The sequence below is a fragment of the Chenopodium quinoa genome, unplaced genomic scaffold (genome assembly GCF_001683475.1).
Source record: "Chenopodium quinoa cultivar QQ74 unplaced genomic scaffold, ASM168347v1, whole genome shotgun sequence".
Classification (NCBI taxonomy): domain Eukaryota; kingdom Viridiplantae; phylum Streptophyta; class Magnoliopsida; order Caryophyllales; family Amaranthaceae; genus Chenopodium; species Chenopodium quinoa.
The window spans coordinates 464,164-483,553 of NW_018745540.1; the positions used below are offsets into that span (position 1 = coordinate 464,164).

The 19,390-nt window shown below is 38.5% G+C and overlaps 1 protein-coding gene across 1 annotated transcript; it reads left to right on the forward strand.

Moving 5' to 3' along the window:
- Positions 1-12,664: 12,664 nt before the first annotated feature.
- LOC110716072 lies at positions 12,665-13,777 on the forward strand. The gene has a single exon (XM_021894708.1). The coding sequence runs from the start codon at positions 12,665-12,667 to the stop codon at positions 13,775-13,777; it is 1,113 nt and encodes a 370-aa protein (XP_021750400.1).
- The last annotated feature ends 5,613 nt before the right edge of the window (positions 13,778-19,390 follow it).

Below are 19,390 nucleotides of genomic sequence, written 5' to 3' on the forward strand. Positions count from 1 at the left end.
CCATGACATGGTTCTCCCAACATTTTGTTTGCGATATGGGTGGGATGATTGTTATTGATTTTGGGATAGAAGCCTAGTGTTTGCGACCCCTAGTCATTGAGCCAATCCCCAATGGTTAAAGTGTGCTATGATTATGCATGATGCAATGTTGCTTATTTGGCTTTTACTCTTGTGAAAAAGGAAGATATTATGCGTTCAAGCCTCGCTCTCTAACTAGAGATTATCCAAGTTAGCCTTTGTTACAACTCATAGGTAACCTAAGTTGGAAACCTTGAACCATAACCAATAGCTTATCTTGTAGCCTCTAAGTCCCCAGCGGAGTCGCCACTGTGAGGAGGGTGTGCCCATCGTTGGAGATCCTCTACCTCTATGGCCAAGGCCCTTTAAAGCCTAGGACTTTACACTTTTTTAAGGTGTGTTTGGATTTGAATTCCTGACTGTTTGGGGGACCTTGAATTAGAATTGATTCTATCATTACTTTTTTTTGTAAGAAACTAATAAAGAGTTGCCAATGAGTTTTAGGAAAACTCATAAACCTCGTCATGCCTTTCTCCCAAGTAGAGTTCAAGGGATATTTAGCATGAATCATAAGTTTACCCATGCCCAAATTGGTCTACTTGTACTAGAAATAAGTTTGGGAGCGAGGGTACTAAAATAACGTTCCCTTTAGGGGGGAATCTCTATTCTAGCCCAAGTACGACCTCTACAAACTCTTCCTTTTTCACAATTTCATCACTAAACAATATATGCAACATGATACCTTAAACTAAGTTAGTTGATTTTATTTACACGAATCAATCACATAAAGATTACATTGCAACAATTGTCGTTAATCTTATTTATTCCAAATTCGTGAAAAGAACAATAAATAAAAAAGATTCGCCTTGGCTTAGGTGATAAAACAATCAATTAATTTATTCAATTCTCGCCTTTTATTAACGCAAGAATACTATGTGAAATTAATTAATTAAAGTGTATTTAAAGCGATCAAACAACACTAATTAATTGATTAAGGTTATTTAGGACAAGAAAAGTAATATGATTTATCTAAGTGCTCGGGAATTTACCACTTTTCTTTGCTAGATCTTCGTTTAGAACACTTATGGACTCCTTGTTCGGGAAACTCCACCGTAAGAACAAAACAATTAAAGGGTGACTGTTGAGGACAAGAGGGTTGATTATTGCATAAGTTCACAGGATGTTACTGCTGACTTTTTAGGCTAATTTCTGTGTGTTCAAATCTCGTATTGAACCTCTATTTATAGGGAATGGGTGAGTTGGTGGAGGCAGCCCCTTTCCTTGTTCTTCAAGGTCAAGGTGGTCCTCCCACCTACCACTAGGCGAAAAGTCTAATTTAGCACCGGTTCAAAACCCCCATTTAGCATCGGTTTTGAACCGGTCCAGATTTGAGGGATGCCAAAAACCAGAAGCATTCGCACCGGTTCAAAACCAGTGCCAATTCTTAGATTTCACCGGTGCGAATTATAAGCTTTTGCAGCGGTTAACCGGTGCTAAAAGTGTGTTGCCGCGTTTTTTTCGTGGGATTAATAACAATTGGCACCGGTTCGGTTCAAAACCGGTGCCAATAATGCCCCAAAAAATACCTTTTTTTTTCCACTTAAATTGATATAGAAACACTAACATATATATAAAGTTACATATATTCATTAAAGAAGGTTGTAATATTACAATTTTCGTCAAAAAAAAAAAATTGAAAAATTACAAATTAGAAAGACCAAAATAGCAGAACAGCAGCAACACAGTAGCGGAGCAGCAGTAGCTATAGAGCAAAACAACATCAGAGGCATGCATCAGGGGCATAGCAGCATCTGGTCTGCAGACACTCCAACAGCAGGGGCATGTAGTAGGAGCAACAAAGCATAATTCTTAAGCCATCAATGGCCAACATACAAGCAGTCAAAACAAAGGAAATAATCATCCAAAGGATCAGATACCAAGCACTTCAAAACAAGATGGGAGAGAAGGCACAGATCAGGTGAATAGGACCTCGGAAAATTTGAACTCCCTCCCTTGCCTCACCTCTAGTCCCCTTTCCTTTCCACACTTTTTGACCCTTTCCCATCCTTTCATCATTAATATAACCAAACACACTAGATAGGAGTGATAAACACCACCTAATAAAAATTAGAAGATAAGGGTGTTGTTCCATATAATCTGGAAAATATATATCTTGTCTTCGTGTTTCAACAAAAATATAACACTAAAATTCAAAGAATGTATGCATTTAAAGGGACAATTCATCAACCACTTGGATCAAAATCAGAAGAATAATCCATAATTAAGGCCAAAACCGAAATGAATTCATAAAAAAAAGCCAAACCCGAAACTAATTCATAAAATAAAGGTTAAAACTTGTGATTTTATCAATTTATATGCATGACATGTACTACTCCGTATATGTTACGAGTAAAGTTAATTCAAAAATTCGCAAAATTCATCATCATTCCTCAACAAAAACCGAAATTCATCAACAAAAACCTCACTTCATTCATCAACATTCATCAACAGAAAACGTTAATTTCAACAACATTCATCAACACAAACCGCAAATTTCTTCCAAATAAAGCAAATAATTCATGAATCCATCAGGGGTTTTTTTTTCATCCAAAAACTTCTCAAACTGTGTTACCTCAACGGACAAACCGGAGTAAATCACAATGAGAAAATATACGATGAAAGTGAGTCCCTTCATCATCTGGATAATCCTAGAGTAACGATTTACGGCCAAGGGACTCAACGCATTATGATATCTATAGCACACGTCTTTAAAATTCATCAACCACTAGGACTCAACACATCTTTAAAAATCAAAGAATGTATGCATTTAAAGGGACAATTCATCAACCGCTTGGATCAAAATTAAAAGAATAATCCATAATTAAGGCCAAAACCGAAATGAATTCATCAAAAAAAGCCAAACCCGAAACTAATTCATGAAAAATTACAAATTTAGAAAGACCAAAATAGCAGAACAGCAACAACACAGTAGCGGAGCAACAGTAGCTATAGAGCAGAACAACAGTAAGGGCATGCAACAGGGGCATGCAGCAGTGGCATAGCAACATCTGGTTTGCAGACACTCCAACAACTTGTAAGTGTTAAAAACAACAATGCCTATTTAAAGTACTATCACCTGTATTCTGGTGCCATTATTTGGGGTTGCAAATGTATAGGGGACTCAAATACAAGCAATGGTAAAAAAGACACTTATAACTCATAAGGAATTTTGAGGATAAGAAGGGCAAATGCATAAAATTAGGCATTTCAATGTTGGAAAGAACACTAGAACACGAAGACAGGTAGATCATGCGTACATTATATGGTTCACATCATTCACATTAGTTATTTTATAAGATGAAACGGTAGCTTCCATTCCATTACACAAATTCAACTTACACCCCATCAACCCAACTACAAGAGCGCAAGAACAAGGTTGACAGACTCATAGGTTAAAAAAAAACCCACCTTATACATCTACCTTAATCATGGGGAAAAAAAGATATCCAAATCAATTTACTAACTAAGTTAAGGATGCAGAGGTCATTGGATAACTTATCGGGGTTGAAAGCAAAGTGGAAGAGAATCAAGACAACTCAGCATATCCACGAAGAACAATACACATTCAATATGAATCATAAGAAAAAAAAACAACCAAATTTCTAATACAGAATGTACACTAACTGAAATACAAAAAAAAAAAAAAAAAAACTGCAGGTTTAACAAGGTTGCGTTGACCTTAAGGGGTAATGAAGCATATTTAATTACAAACAACATAACAGAAAATGGAGGCCATACAAAGATACTTATCATAACAACTACTCGAGTCACCGTGTATTAAGGTGAAAACTAATTAAGTTCAAATCTTACAAACAAATCTATATAACCAAAACTATATAACCATGTATCATAACAACTTCTGTTGTAGGGAGCTATCAACTAAACTCTACAAGTACCACAAAGATCTACATCAATTTCATCAAAATAAAGCAAATAATTCATGAATCCATCAGGGGTTTTTTTTTTCATCCAAAAACTTCTCAAACTATGTTACCTCAACGGACAAACCGGAGCAAATCACAGTGAGAAGCTATACGATGAAAGTGAGTCCCTTCATCATATGGATTATCCTAGTGTAACTATTTACGACCAAGGGACTCAATGCATTATGATATCTATAGCACACAGCATGTCCGCTCAAAGAGTTCATTTGGCACATTAATAGTACATAGTGAGAAGATGTAAGATGTAAGTGAGTCCCTTCATCATATGGATTATATTAGTCTAACTACTTACGGCCGATGGACTCAACACATTAAGGTCTGTCTTGCACACATGATATCCTCTCAACAATAATGTACTGGCAACAGCAAAAACCAACAATACCATCAACACTTCAGGGACCATCAACAATACCATCTATCAACAATACCATCAACAACACCGTAAACATTTACCAACATGAACCATTACCAACAATTACCAAAATCCAACTTGGCATGAGCAATTACCAACAATTACCAACGTCAACAATACCATCAACAATTACCAACAATTACCAGCATCAACAATACCACCAACAATAACAACAACAATACCATCAATAATTACCAACAATTACCAAATCCAACCTGGCTAGCAACTTGCGTTAATGGCATACAACATAACTTAGACATCTACCTCCACCTTACACATGCGTCTAAGTAAAGCATTTAAAAAAAAATCAGAAAACTAAAAAAACAGAGAAGGTAAGGGTTATAGAAATCTACCAAGAACTGTGAGCAAGCAATTTTAGTTCGTAGAAGAGGACTCATCAGGAAGATGTACATCTTCCTCGCTAGAGATTTTTCTCCAGCACCGTGAATTCTTCGAAGGGTCAACAAGGAGACTCTTGGAGCGTTTTCCAGAACCAATCTGGATCTAGGGTTAGAAGAACCACCGAGTTTGGTCCATTTTATAGAACCAGAACCACCAGATCTACACTCCACTGCTGCTGGTTCTGTTCCGAGATCTGAAATCAACCCCGATGAACTGGGTTGTAGGTTTTCTTCACCGGAGAACATAGATTCTGCGAGTTTGAGGAAAGAGAGGGCAAGAGAGAGCCTCCATTGTTGTAGATTGAAAAAATAGACGGCGGTGGCGATGATGTTTGTCCTTGGCTCAAATTGACGGCGGTTTTCGAAGGAGAGCAGCAATGGTTGAGACTAAGAGCCAGAGATGAGAGAGAGACAGATGAGAAAGAACGAGAGATAGAGGAAAGAGATAGAAAAAAGACAGAAAAAGAAAGAAAGAAGAGGGGTGAGTTTTTTTTTTTTTTTTTTTAATTTTTTTTACATTAACATTCGCACCGGTTTGAACCGGTGCCAATAACATCATTTCACACCGGTTTGGTGCCCAAATGGCGGTGCTCATTTATGTTTTTCTACTAGTTACTCTCTCTTGTGTGTTGACACTTGTCGTTTTCTTATTGTTTATGCTATTTAATTTAATTTGGAATTATATTAATTGCTTATTTTCTCACCTTACCAACTTTCCCACATGGAAAGATGATTGAGGTTTTTGGGAATGCTTTGCCTATAAATACCAACTTTGAAGTTGGGAATACACACTTTGAGTAGAACTCAATAAGGCACCTCCCATAAGTGTGAGAAAACCTTTAAGTCCGTAAAATTCCAATGTTTGGTTCGGTCTCGTCTAAGCTACATGATAGGAACCTTGATCGGGCGGATGGGTGTGTGAAGTAGGAGGATTCGCGCGTGCGTGTTTAGAGCTTTCCAAGGGTCGTGCTCGTGATCGGGTCAAGCACGCTTCAAGGGTAAGATGGTCTTTCCCCCCTCTCTCTTATGTGTTTATTGCTTTTTTAATTGTATGTTTGTTAATTAATTGTATTAATTATGCATGTGGTCAGGAGCGGGTTTTGATTCCGCACGGTGCTTGCGCATCGTAAAACCCAATAGTGGTATTAGAGCCTCTTGCATTTAATTTTTACTACTAAAAATTAAGTAAGGTGATTTAAAATAGATTTAAAAATCTGGATTAAGGTGATTTAAATTAGATTTAAAAATATGGATTAGCAACCTAATTAGACTAGGATCTCTGTTTTATTAGATAAAATTGGTTTATTGCTATATTATGATTATGAACCCAGATTTCGACTCAAAAATGGTGTTTTTTGGGTGGAATCGATGTTCTAAATCAACTTTTACCCACAAAGTGTTTAAAAATCGGCTTCCAGTGGCCAAAATCTGCCCAGAAATGTGTTTTGTCGAGGGTTTTTCATTTAGAACGGAATTTTTTAAAATCTTTAATCCTTGATTAGTTATGACATGTAATTACTGGATTATGTGATTGATTATGGCTAAGGGTGAAGGTAATATGGATTAAATCCGCAAACCGAATCGAACCAAATTGAATCATTAATTCGGATTGGATTTTTTAAAATTCGGTTTAGTTTAGATTGAAAAAATAAAAAAAATTTGATTGCGGTTTGGTTTCGGTTTTGGGTTTTAAGAAACCGAAAACCGAATAAGAAACCAAATTATCCCCTCCCATATGAAATAAAATCATGTTAAATGCCCCAATTTAAAATATAGGCCCAAAAATAAAGCCAAGGTACTAACTTAATCCTAAAACCCCATTACCCTCTCCCCTCTGCCGTCATTTCACCTTTTCTTTCCTCAATGTCATTTTTTCTCTCTCCTCCCTCAACCCTCATCTTTTTGATGTACACAATACAAAGATGAATTCATCTCTCTCCTCTATCAAACTTTCACCTCTTAATTGTTTTCAATGAACTTTGATCTGTATATTCACTTTAAGTGGTAAAATTTCAAAATAGTTTACTTATCAACAAGGTTTAGGTTGACAGAAACATTCTCTCTCTAAAATCGGGAGTCTCTCTCACTAAAAAGTGAGTTTCCTTTAGGTTGCTTACGGTTTGTTTGTTCACCCTCAACGTGCTCTTGCATGCACAAAGCTTACTGGCTTCCCTCATAGACCCTTAGGTTTGAGGAATATCTTTAGTTTTCTTGTTTGAGTGGTTTTCCTATCCAGTTTTTTCTCGTCTTTCAAGTAGATTAAATTCTTGGTTTAGGTTCTTTTGCCTAGTTCCCCTGAAAAGGCCACAACCTTTCAATAGCTCTTTTTGTTTCCAATAGTGTAGCAGCAGTTCTTCTCGTTTTCCCAGCCTATCAAGTTCGAGCAGTAAATGCTCTTCGTTTAATGGTGCAGGCAGTTTATAGCCAGAGGCGGCTATCCACTTAGGAGGCTAATTCTCTTCAGGTCCTGCTCCCCACGCTTGTGATGTTTCATATTCCAAGAACTCAAGTTTGGTTATAAAAGCAGCAAGGTTTCTCTGGCCTTCATCAGCTCTCATTACTTCAACTCCTTCTGTTCTTGCCATTTTCCCCTTACTACTCAAATCTGTCTTTTTCTAATAATAGATCTTCCTTTTTTTAGTCTAGTCCCTATCAATTTTTAATTCTGTTCCATCATGAGAAATCAAAGGAACTCTCCTAATCCTCACGAGGATCATTAATTCCAGAATATGCGTGGGGGGCCCGTTAATTTCTCCTCCAGGAAATTTTGAACTTGGGAATGGAGCCATAAACTTCAATGTGTGTGTTATTGGTTTGTTCATTGGCCCGCACCCCCCGTCTGAAAACTTTGTTCAACATATTGTAACCTCTCATTGGATAAGGAGGGGGGAGATAAGGGTGCATAGGTCAGGGCCGTATTTCCTGTTCGAGTGCTTGCATAGTCAGGATCTTGAGAACCTTGTTCTTGCAAGCACAACGACAATTGATGGCAGAATCATTAATCTCAGAAGATATCAAGCTGATTTTGTGCCCCAATATATGAATTTCTGTCTTACAAGAGTTTGGGTTAGGGTTTATGGATTTCCTCTTGCTTATCTAACGTCAAGTTGGGCAAGGCAAATCCTTCGTCATGTGGGATACATCAAAGAGGTAGAGCATGAAGGGGAGGAACTTCCAATACATGCGGAACTTAGGGCCCGCGTCCTAATAGACCTCTCCATCCCCTTAATCCCGGGGTGCTTTATTCCTTTGGAAGGGAATCGAGTTATTTGGGTATACCTTCGGTATGAAGGGATATATAAGTTTTGTAAACTGTGTGGTTGTGCAGGTCATGCCACATCTAGGTGCACTCTTTATGCTACGGTCGTAAGGAGGAGGGTGCGGCGTAGACTGAATGAAGTGGAAGCGGATGGCTTGAGGGTGTTATATGGCCGGCCGAATATCCATTCTATTCTAATCTTATTAGGGGCCTTCCGGACTGGTATCGGTTTCGCAACACAGGACTTGATCTTCATCCATTCGAAAATCCAGAGGGATCTCCAATGTATGGGAGAGGACCAAGGGAGGAGAGGGGCTTCGAAGAAGGGCATCCGTATGGGGATTCTTCATCAAGCCAGATCAGTGATGAGAGTGAACACTATCACTCTGGTAGAGAAGAATGGTCGAATGAAGACTCGGAACTTGTTGAACGGGAGGTGGAACCAGTGAGGCCGGATCTCAAACTTTCGCCAGGTAGGCGACTGGGTCTCAATGTTGACCCTTATGCGGAATTTGTACAGCAAGGTCTAACCAATAACAATCAAGAAGGGCATAATGAAGGGGTTAGGCGAGATTCTGGTGAGGAACTCCGATGTGAGGTTGTCGAACTCAAGTATCAAGTAGGCCTATGAGTGCAAGCAGGACAATGAATGCAAGGGGTTCGGAGGCACTCGAAACCAGCATCCCTATTCCTCCGATCAGGTCTTTATTTGAGGGTTCAACCTTTGAGGTGGGTGAGCCATCCTCAACAAGGCAGAAGCAGCGACAAAGGGGGGGACCAGGGTCCTTATTCCATACTTTGGGGATTTCTGAATGGGCCTCTACCCCAGTCGAGTTCGGAAGAAGTTTAAATGTGCTCGAGGGAACTGCAGATGCACAAGGTACATCTTTGGGTTGTCAGGTTACCGCTCATGCTCATGGTTGGTTGGAGAGCCCGTCAATCATGGCAACTAGACAGATAGAGGAATATGAGCAGCATGTAGATGAAGAGTATGCGCAAATCATCGAGGCAAGTACAATCTTATCCTTGGGAATCCGAAATGTTAGGAGGACGAAGATCTAGGAAATGCACAGGAATGCAAGAGGAACTTCATCCCCCTTTTTACGACTGTCTTCAATGGATTTAGCGAGATTGCCGAATCTTCCTATGACTGAATTTGATCCTCCCAACTCTCCGGTATCGCATTTCAGTTCTTTTAATTTTACTGAGCTTTTTAACTATGATGACAGTGTCAACACAAAGAAGAGAACAAGGGAGGCGGTTGGCCACATGCCACTTCCACTTGAAGGAGATTCGGTTCGTTATAGTGAAACTGATCATGAATGGGTTGAGAGGAAGAGGCTTAAGAGGTTTCACAGGTGGTCGGAAAAAGGGGGGTTTACGATTTGGCTAGAAGATGAAAAAGGAGGGTGCAGGTTCGCTTCAAAGGCTATTACGGATCCCGACATGGCAAGGGAATTTGGGGTGGACATTGATGGTGACCTTCACATGAGGGGTAGGAATAAGAAACCCCAAGTCTTATCTTCTTCCTCGTCTGAGTCTTTTAAAAGACAGAAAAGTGAAGAAGTGTCTTCGACTTTTAGAGAAGTGAAGGATGATATGGATATTGACCTACAGTTGACTATTTTTGATTCGATCAGGATCACTACGGAGGGTGAGGTGGCTGCTCTTACTCAGCCCCCGACGGGATTATGAATATTGTGGCTTGGAATTGCAGGGGCTTAAATGATCCACACTCCCTGGCAATTCCATATCTTGTGTGGCTCTATCGTACTAAACTACCTATGTTCTTATTTATTTCGAAAACTAAAATGGATTTTGTTTCGGCGACAGCTAGGCTTAGTGTTCTAGGCCCTACTACCACTTTTGGGTGGAATTCGGATGGTAGTAGTGGTGGTCTTTTAGTCTTAGGCTGGTCAAATGTTTTAGTCGATTGCTTGTATTCCTCAAAAAAATTTATCCTTTGTAAGATTAATGAATCTAATGGTAGTTCGAAGTATGTTTTGTTTTTTTATGGTGATCCTCAAGTTGAAAATAGGAAAATAGTATGGCAACAATTACAATGGTTTTTGGACGAATTCAAAAATGTCCTTGTAATAGGAGATTTTAATCAAGTGGAGAGTGGAAGTGACAAACTAGGAGGTTCAATTCGGATTAGAGGAATTGAGGCCTTCCTAGATTGGAGGTTCAGTAGCAATGTAACAGAAGTGCCTTTCTCGGGTCCGAGGTTTACTTGGAGCAACAAAAGGGAAGGGGACGATTTGATTCTAGAAAGGCTTGATCGTGCCTATATTACAGAAGAATGGTTTGAACATTCTCCAGATGGGCGGATTTCTCATGAGCCAATAGTATGCTCCGACCGCGCGACAATCACTTATACTAATCGGTCTAGGACCACGATGTCCGATAGCCCCTACCAAATCGAAAATTGGTATTTTATTTTTCCGGAAGTAAAAGATATTGTGAGGAATACGTGGGATGAGGAAGTCACGGGGTCTTTCATGTTCCAGCTTCCTAGGAAGCTAGAAAGGGTTAGGACTAAGATCCAATATTGGAGCTTGGAAAATAAGAAGTTTTGGGGGATCAATTGGAGGAAGCTGTCAAAGGATTTGCGAATTTCGGGGATGAATATTAGTACAATTCAGGAAGAGGAGGGATATATCCAGAATATAAATAGTCTTGTGCCAGAGAGCCAATTGGGTTACAGTTTTTGGAGGCAACGAATGAAGGCGAACTGGATTAGGTGCGGGGATTGCCCGAATCCTATAATGTATAGGAAGGTGAAACAAAGGCAGTTACAAAATGAAATCCTAGCTTTAAGGAATGAGGATGATTCGTGGGTGGAAGGGCATCAAGAAGTTGAAGAGGTGATATTAACTTCAGTCAAGGATATCTATAACCCGGTTTTGTCCGACAATCATGGGGAAGTCATAGATCTTCTTCTCCGCCAACTAGATATCCCTACTTTTTCGAACGTAGATAGGTCTTGGCTGGATAGGGATTTCTCAGATAATGAAATAAAGAGTGCTCTCTTCAATATGCAAGGCTCTAAGTCTCCAGGGCCAGATGGTTTTATGGTTGATTTCTTCAAAACTTATTGGGATAAGGTAGGAAGCTTGGTTACCGATAGTGTTAGGCAATTCTTGAGAACAGGAAACATGCTTAAAGAATGGAATCAATCTATGCTAGTGCTGATTCCAAAGGTTAAGGTCCCGGAACTTGCTAGCCACCTCAAACCAATCAGTTTGTGCAATACGGTGTATAAGTGTATCTCAAAGTGTTTGGTGAATAGGTTAAAAGCCGTCCTCCCGGGTCTTATTACAGACAACCAGCATGCCTTCATCCCAGGTAGGTATATAGAGGATAACATCCTCTTGAGCCATGAGCTAATGCATCTTATAAATTCGAAGAAGGGTTCTAATTTTACAGCAGTCAAGATTGATATGTCTAAGGCTTATGATAGAGTGGACTGACTCTTTCTTCTGAAAGTCTTACGAGCTCAGGGGTTCTCCAACCACTGGATAAAGATGCTTTCACTGTGCATCTCGACGGTTAGTTTCAAAGCTATTATAAATAGGAAAACTTCTGATCATTTTGCCCCCAGGTGTGGTCTGAGACAAGGAGATCCCCTGTCTTCGTATCTTTTTATCATCTGTATGGACATCCTTTCAAGAATGTTAAAGCTGGAGGAAGATATCAAACAATTTCAAGGTTTAAAGGTCTCCCGCAGGTCGCCATCGATTTCTCATCTGTTATAAAGTTCTCCCTGGGAGCTGACAGCGCCATGAAATTGGCAATGAAACAAATTCTCTTAATACCAGAAACTAACAACATGGGGATTCATCTGGGAGCCGCGATAGATATTCAAGGGAAGAAGAGCATCTATTTCCACTTCTTAGTGAATAAAGTTTCGGAAAAAATCATGTCTTGGGCCCCTTTAAGACTTTCCCAACCGACAAAGCTAATTCTCATCAACACGGTGCTAGTAAGTATGTCTGCTCATGTTATGAAGTGTCTCAAACTCCCTCAGAGTATTGCGAACAAGATTGATGCTTTAATTACCCGTTTTTGGTGGGCTAGTACGGGGGCTAAAGGGTTACATTGGGTGAGTAAAAGTGTAATCCAACTCCCAAAGAGCATGGGAGGTCTGGGAATTCGAGGATGTTCGAGCCTCAATGATGCACTTCTATTTAAGCAGGCGACTAGGATGCATCTCAACCCCTAACTTCTGGTTTTAAGAGTGCACAAAGGCTTCCAAGCGTGTGGCATATGTAATCTAAATGGCCAGAATAGAAGAAGAGGGAGACCCTCTATGGGAAGGTCAAGCCTTCGTCACGCCATCCAATCCTTTAAGGAGGGTTTTTCTTTAAAGGTGGGGAATGGAAAGGATATCAAGACCATTAGTATGCCTTAGGTAAACGATATTATTCCAACGGTTAACTCAGGTCAAACGCTTAGAACCGTGGCTAATTGGAAAGTGGAGGATTTTATTGAGAGGGAGGCTAGAACTTGGAATGCAGGAAAGGTAAGGGAATGTTTCGACTATGAGAGTGCGAAATCGATTTTGTCCATGGAACTACCACAGTCAAATGAGGAGGATGATTTCCTTTACTGGAAATATCACCCGTCGGTTAGATATACAGTCAAAACTGGATACCACTACCTATCAAAGGATTGGGGTTTAGAGAGATCCACTTTTCTAGCAAGGGATCAAGAGTTTGTAAAATTAATTTGGAGATTGGTCATTCAGCCGAAATGGAAAGTTTTCCTTTGGCGTCTTTTTCATGATGGAATTGCAGTCAAATTTAACCTGGCTAGAAGGGGAATACGAGTAGATGAAGTATGTGATCATTGTGGGGTAGACTTGGAAGATAGCCAACACCTCTTCAGGTTTTGTATTCTGGCAAAAGAAGTTTGGGAGGATAGCTCCCTAACTATTTTCCATGACTCTCCTGGGTTCAACTCTTTGAAAGATTGGATCCAGCACTATATCCTGCTGTTCAATAGCGAGGATGGTAAGCACAGTAACCGCTGTGCCTTGTTTATTTCTTCTTTATGGGGGCTATGGAAGTCTAGGAATGCCAGATGTTTCAAGGATGATACGGGGTCGATAAGTTTAGTAAGAGAATTTATTCATCTTGCCATGGATGACCATGAAACGTTCAAGCATCAAGTGAGGCCATCAATTGTGTTAGAGGTCAATGACTTGGATCACCCGACCATTCCCCCGGGCTATAATTATGGGCATCTGGGTAAAGAAAAGAGTGGTTTTGATGACTTCATTGTGGAAGCGGATGGCTCCTGGGATAAGAAAACAACGAGAGCAGGGATAGGTTGGGCAATTAAGGATAATCATCACGGGTTTGGCCTCGATCAAGGTGGTAAACATGGAGCAGCTGCGTTAGTTATTCAAAGTGAAGCCTGGGCATGCCTAGAGGCCTTGAAATGGGCTCGAGCAAAAGGGAGACAGGGAATTCTTCTCTTATCCGACTCTTTGGGCCTTTTGAGCAACTTACGGATGGACCCGGGCAAGGAAATTTCTATTGCTTGGTTACTAAAGGAAATTAAAGAAGTGGGGGCATCATTTCAAAGATGCACGATTTTAAAAGTACAGCGTGACCAGGTACAGAAAGCTGATGACATTGCTAAGAAATGCCTGGTTAACTCTTCTAATTTGTTATAATTCTGTTCTTGTTCCTTTGCTATTGTAAAAAAAAAAAGTGGTAAATTTTCGATCACTTTTTGTTTCTGGGTAATATCAAGTATTGATGCAAAGTTCTTGAATAGGATGTGCATGCTAAGAAACACAAGTGAGCAACGACTCCAACGTCGCCAAGATCTGAATGTTCATGCTATTGTGATATTTTGAGATTGTTAGTGTTCAAAAAGACTTTAAAAATTGTTGTAAATACATAAATTTAATGAATCATTTTTTTTAATACTTTAACATTGTTGCTCTTTGATGTGGCATCAATGGCAGCACTGTCCCAAACTTGGTGAAGGTTTTGTGATACAAATTTAAATAATCTTGTTGTTATAACTTGGTCTTTAATTTTTATTGGACAGATCTATAATTTAGGCAAAAAATTCGGTTTTCGGTTTGGTTTCGGATCAACACTTTGAATTTTGGTTTGGTTTGGATTGACCCGAAATCTAATTCGGTTTGGATATGGATTGAAAATTCCAAAATCCAATTAGTTCAATTCGGATTCGGTTTAGGCCAAAATCCAAACCAAATACCGAACTTTCACCCTTAATTATGGCATTAATCTACTGCAAATATATTCCTTATTAAGCATGCTTTGGATAACATTTGGTTACTTAATATGGATTGCTCTAAATTCACATAAACTTGGACATTGTTCATTTTGCAATTAGATTGCTTGAAATGTATGAGCTATGTTGGATGTGATTTATGAACCCTTAAAATGGTCAAAGATTGAATCTTTAATGGTTTATTGATTAGATCTTGACTTGCTAAAATCCAAAGTGAATATATTTTGAGTTTTAATGATTTTGGAAATCGATTAAAATCTTGTTGCTCACATTTATGCTTGAATATTGTTCTTTTTTGAATGGTTGAAATAATTAAATGTGTATGAGTATTGGTTGAATAAATTATTTTTCAATGGATGTTTAATCAATTCATTTAACTAGTTTTGTCAAATATATAATTAATTTAATCATTGGATGAGTTATTAATCATGTTACATGCCCTTAATTTTTTGATTACATCAAAGTAACCTAAAATTATTAAAGAATGGTTCTTAGAATTAATTTTTGATCTTTGCACTAAACTTGGATTATTTAAGTTGGACTTAAAATTAATTCAAAATTGCTTAAATGCTAATTCTAAATTAATTTGGAATTTATTAAACTCACACAATTTTTTGGATTGAAAATTCCGGAGTTTGCACCAAAATCGAGGTCGAAAGCCTCGAAGAGATGCCCTCGGCTAACAAGGGCTGCTTGCGTAGCCTACATTAATACTGCTGCTGAGAGCAGCTCACATTATGTGCGAGTGTGTGGGAGTGGATGCTGAAGCAAGCGTGCAAGGGCTACTGTGTGCGTGCCGCAAGGGCAGCGGTTGCTAGGGAGCACCCAGCCTGCAATGCAAGGCTGCCTAGTTGCACCTGCCAGCCAGCACTAGCGCGTGCAAGCACCAGCCAGCTCAGTGGCATGCTAGGCATGCTGTGCGACTTCCAAGGCTAGCGAGTGCTTGCTGGGTTGCTAGTCTTGCACGGGTAGCACTAGCACGCAATGCCTATGGGGCTGCTAGGCAGCACCCAGCCCAAGTGCAAGCATGGCTGCTCGGCTAGGCAGCCTAACAGCACCCGACCCTTTGGCTTGGGAGCTTGGCCTCGGGTTTAGGCTTATGTTTTACGTTTTATTTTAACAATGAGGCAAGTCCTCGATTTTTGACATATTTACGTAATTTATACAAAATTTGACTCAATGTGCTTAAATTTAATTGGATTAATTTAATTAAGATGGATGTGGGTTTTAGTGAGAGCTTTGTTAATCGGTTTTGAGCTCGTTAAGCTTTAATTATGCTTATTATTATTGCGTGAGTTCACATAATTGGATAAACACTTGACTAGTTTTAATTAGATATGTTAATTAGATTAACAACCTAAGCTAGTAACTAGTGCGCGCTTGTTTGATACAAGTTTTGTATTATTGCTTGTGTTGTTTGTAAAAATTGCATAGGCCATACACTTTAGAATGAAGTGACTGGGTGAATGGAATATTATAAATGTTCTTATGCAGGTTTTTACAAAAAGTGACTAGTATGGCTCGACTAGGATTGAAAATACGGGATGTGTTCCGTTACGTATTTTTGTAAATCTTAATACGGACTGCATGCCGTTAAGTATTTTTGTACTTAATTTATTTAGATTATTCCTAGTTACTAGTGCTTGCATGCTTAATGGTGAAATCTAAAGACGGCGTATCTTTGAAGATGGAGCCTAAAGGTGCCAAGATGACCTTGAAGATTGAAGATTGGATACTTCAAGATAATTTTCAAGGGGTCATGTTAGTTCACTATGCATTTATATATATCTTTTATGTTTCTTTAATATCTTGATATTTAGATGCATGTGTTAGGATTTCTTGTGTTGAATGATTAGTTAAGTTCACTTAAATCAAACCAATATAAAAACCCTAAGTCCCAAAGAAAATTGAGTTAAAATTGCCATTTCAAAATGACATTTACTAAAACTTCGAAAGTAGGTGATGGGCTATGCCAAAGCAAGGCATCATCACTTTTAAGGGACGTAAGGTATGTTGATGGATTTGCCAAAGCAAGGCATCATATACACTTTAGTTCTGGTTAAACTCAACAATATCAGTAAGGAATCCTTAGATGTTATGGCAAACGGGATAGCGTCAAGAAGGCATTAGATGCGACGACTTATAAACCAAGAATAGATTAGAACTATTAGATATTGGATTTCTTACCTTGAAATAATAATAATAATAAGTGTTAAGACAAGCCAAAGCATTCTTAATCACTTATTGATTTTGGGGATCTTGGAATCATTTTATTCAATCATTTGGGACAAATTCAAATTGAACAAAGTGTTAATAAGTTAATTGAAATTGCTAGCTTGCATGTATTTCAAAGCTTATTATGTTATCTTGATGAATGGTTATAATTTGCACATATATTTGTAGAATTCTAAATCGAATTATAATGTTTCCAACGATTGGTAAGGAAATCTTTTGAGAATGGTTCTCAAAGAAAGAAAATACAATTCTAAAATACAACTTCTCAAAATGACTTTTTTGACAAAGTCCGAAAGGAAGGTTGGACATCATGTATTCAAAATACTAGGTAGTTTTGATAAACATGAAGTATTTAGTTGAAAACTCAATCTGTCAATAGTTGACGACCTACATATCTTTTCGCCTTATACACTAATAAGTAGGACTAATTGATGTAGTTATGCAAGTACGAATTAAAGGAAAAGATGGAACTTTGTTTTATGGCGCATTAGATACTTAATTATGGCTAACAAAGTATAAAAGTCAAAATAGTTAAAGAAATGGTTCTTAAATTTATGAGATGATGTATGATAAGAAATATAGGAAATAAGGAACAAAGAAAAGGAATTTAAGATTCCTATTCTACTTAAGAGTTCATGTTATCGTAGTTAACTTAACAACTTATCTTCACAAGTATTAGATGCTTCTAGAGTAGTCCACTTTGAAGTGAACTCAAACCATTGAAGTTAAGCTAAGTTATTGACTTACGATCTTGGAATGAAGCAAGTGGTGCTACATCAGTTGTAAAGTCATCTGCTTTATTTAAAGACCTTTTAAAGCTAAGGTTGGAACAAATAATGGTTTTGTGTTCCATAATCAGCAAACGTTCTGTTTACACACGGTAAAAATCACATCCAAAGTAAAAGATCAATAGTTGTTGGTTTTATTTGAATGACATGGTTATTTAAGCCATTAGTCAAGAATGGTTGATTATAAACAAACATTTCCCTAACATAAACTTACAAGGTTTAAGTCATGGACATGATTTGTGTCCCAATGATCTTTAGCAATGTCACATTGACAAGAACATACTCAAGGCTCTATTAGATAGATTCTTGAAAGTTGATCGATTCAGAATCGGTCTAAGGCAAGGAAGTTGTACTTGTTAAAAACGACAAAGAAAGGAGCTATTGTGCTTGGTATCGACAATTGAGTCCAAAAACTAAAAAGGATTCCATTATTTTAATGTTTTCACAAGAATTTGAATTAATATTATATTAATAAAATGTGAAACAAACTGGATCTTGAGTAGCTCATAAGTTCAATGAAGTATAGAATCGACTTGGCAAGATTTCAAAACGTCTAGATTAGATCGAGTGATGTTTGCTTGAGCCAAGCATGATCATCTCAAGGTTATGAAATTGGAATTTCATAATCAGATCCACAATGAATATAGCATGTCTTGACGGAGACCTCGAATCCATTTGGAAATGACCTGAACAATGATGAATCACATCCCTTCCTATAATGTTCTTAAAGATATGAACCAATGACTAATGTTACACCAAACAAAATTGTCGAAGCTAAGAAAGACACCATATTCAGTTATGGATAGAATTAGTTTCTAGCGTCTTTTTAAATATATGTCTCGGGCTCTTAGCCTCAGTGAGAGATCATTGGTTTAGTGGGAGCTAAGTGGCTCAATAAGGGCTAAGGTAGCTCCAGTGGGAGCTAACTACTTGTTTCGCAATGAACTTTTACCCAAAGACAATATACATGTCTCTTTGTAAGCATTCAAGTGAGACTAAGGGCATTACCTCCACAACCAAATTAAGAACATAGTACTTGATGCTCTAAGTTTTCAAGCAACACGGTTTATGTTGGGAGGATAATATTTGACTTACCCCCCTAAAAAATGATGGAAAAACGCACACAGGACTCTGGACATGGTCATGGTGAAAAGACATGTACAAAGTGCGTGCAAGGACTCGTGGGTGAAAGTGATATATTCAAGACTCGTGTTATGACCATGAGACTAGATATGTGAGTAGACTCAAACAAAGACAAGTTAAGACCTCGTTTATTCATTATTAAACCGGTTAATCGTGGTGGTAGGACTCGACGCGAAGACTCGGAAATAAAAAATCGAACCATCGCGGGACGCTGGAACAGTTGCGGCGCGATGGAAACTGGCGTTCTAAGTCACAGACCAAATTGTCGTGCCACTATTGGAACGTCAACCTAATCTGTTTTTGGTGATTCTTTCGAAGGTTATAGACTGCTAGGTCAAGTATGTTTAGACTTTATAGGTTCGTATTACTTAACCAATTTAATAAAGCAAAGTCCTTTTAGTCCTTGGTGAGTTCATTAAGACTTTATTTACAAGGAACAAGTCAACACAAAAGGTTAGTTTAATCACAACAAGGTATGCACATATAAGAGATGCACAAGTAGTTAATTAGTCACAACATGATGCAATGAGTTTGCAACCTAACCATGGCTCTAGTTCTCTAAGGTTAAGGATTATGGTGTCCAAGAGGGTCCATGGTTATGAGTCCGGATGCATCGCGCGGAAGCCTTACCTTAGAAGGGTTGGCACGATGGATGGGACCCCGCAAGTTAAACTCACTTCCATGGTTTAGTGAATTCACAAACTCGGATGCACCCATTGTTGCACGGAGAGTTCATTTGGGTGGATGAAGCGTGAATTCCCAAGGGATAAAACCATATGTAGAACACATATGGGTTGGAAAAGTTGAAAAAACTCAATCAATAAGTAAAATCGTCAAGACAGTACTAGAATCAG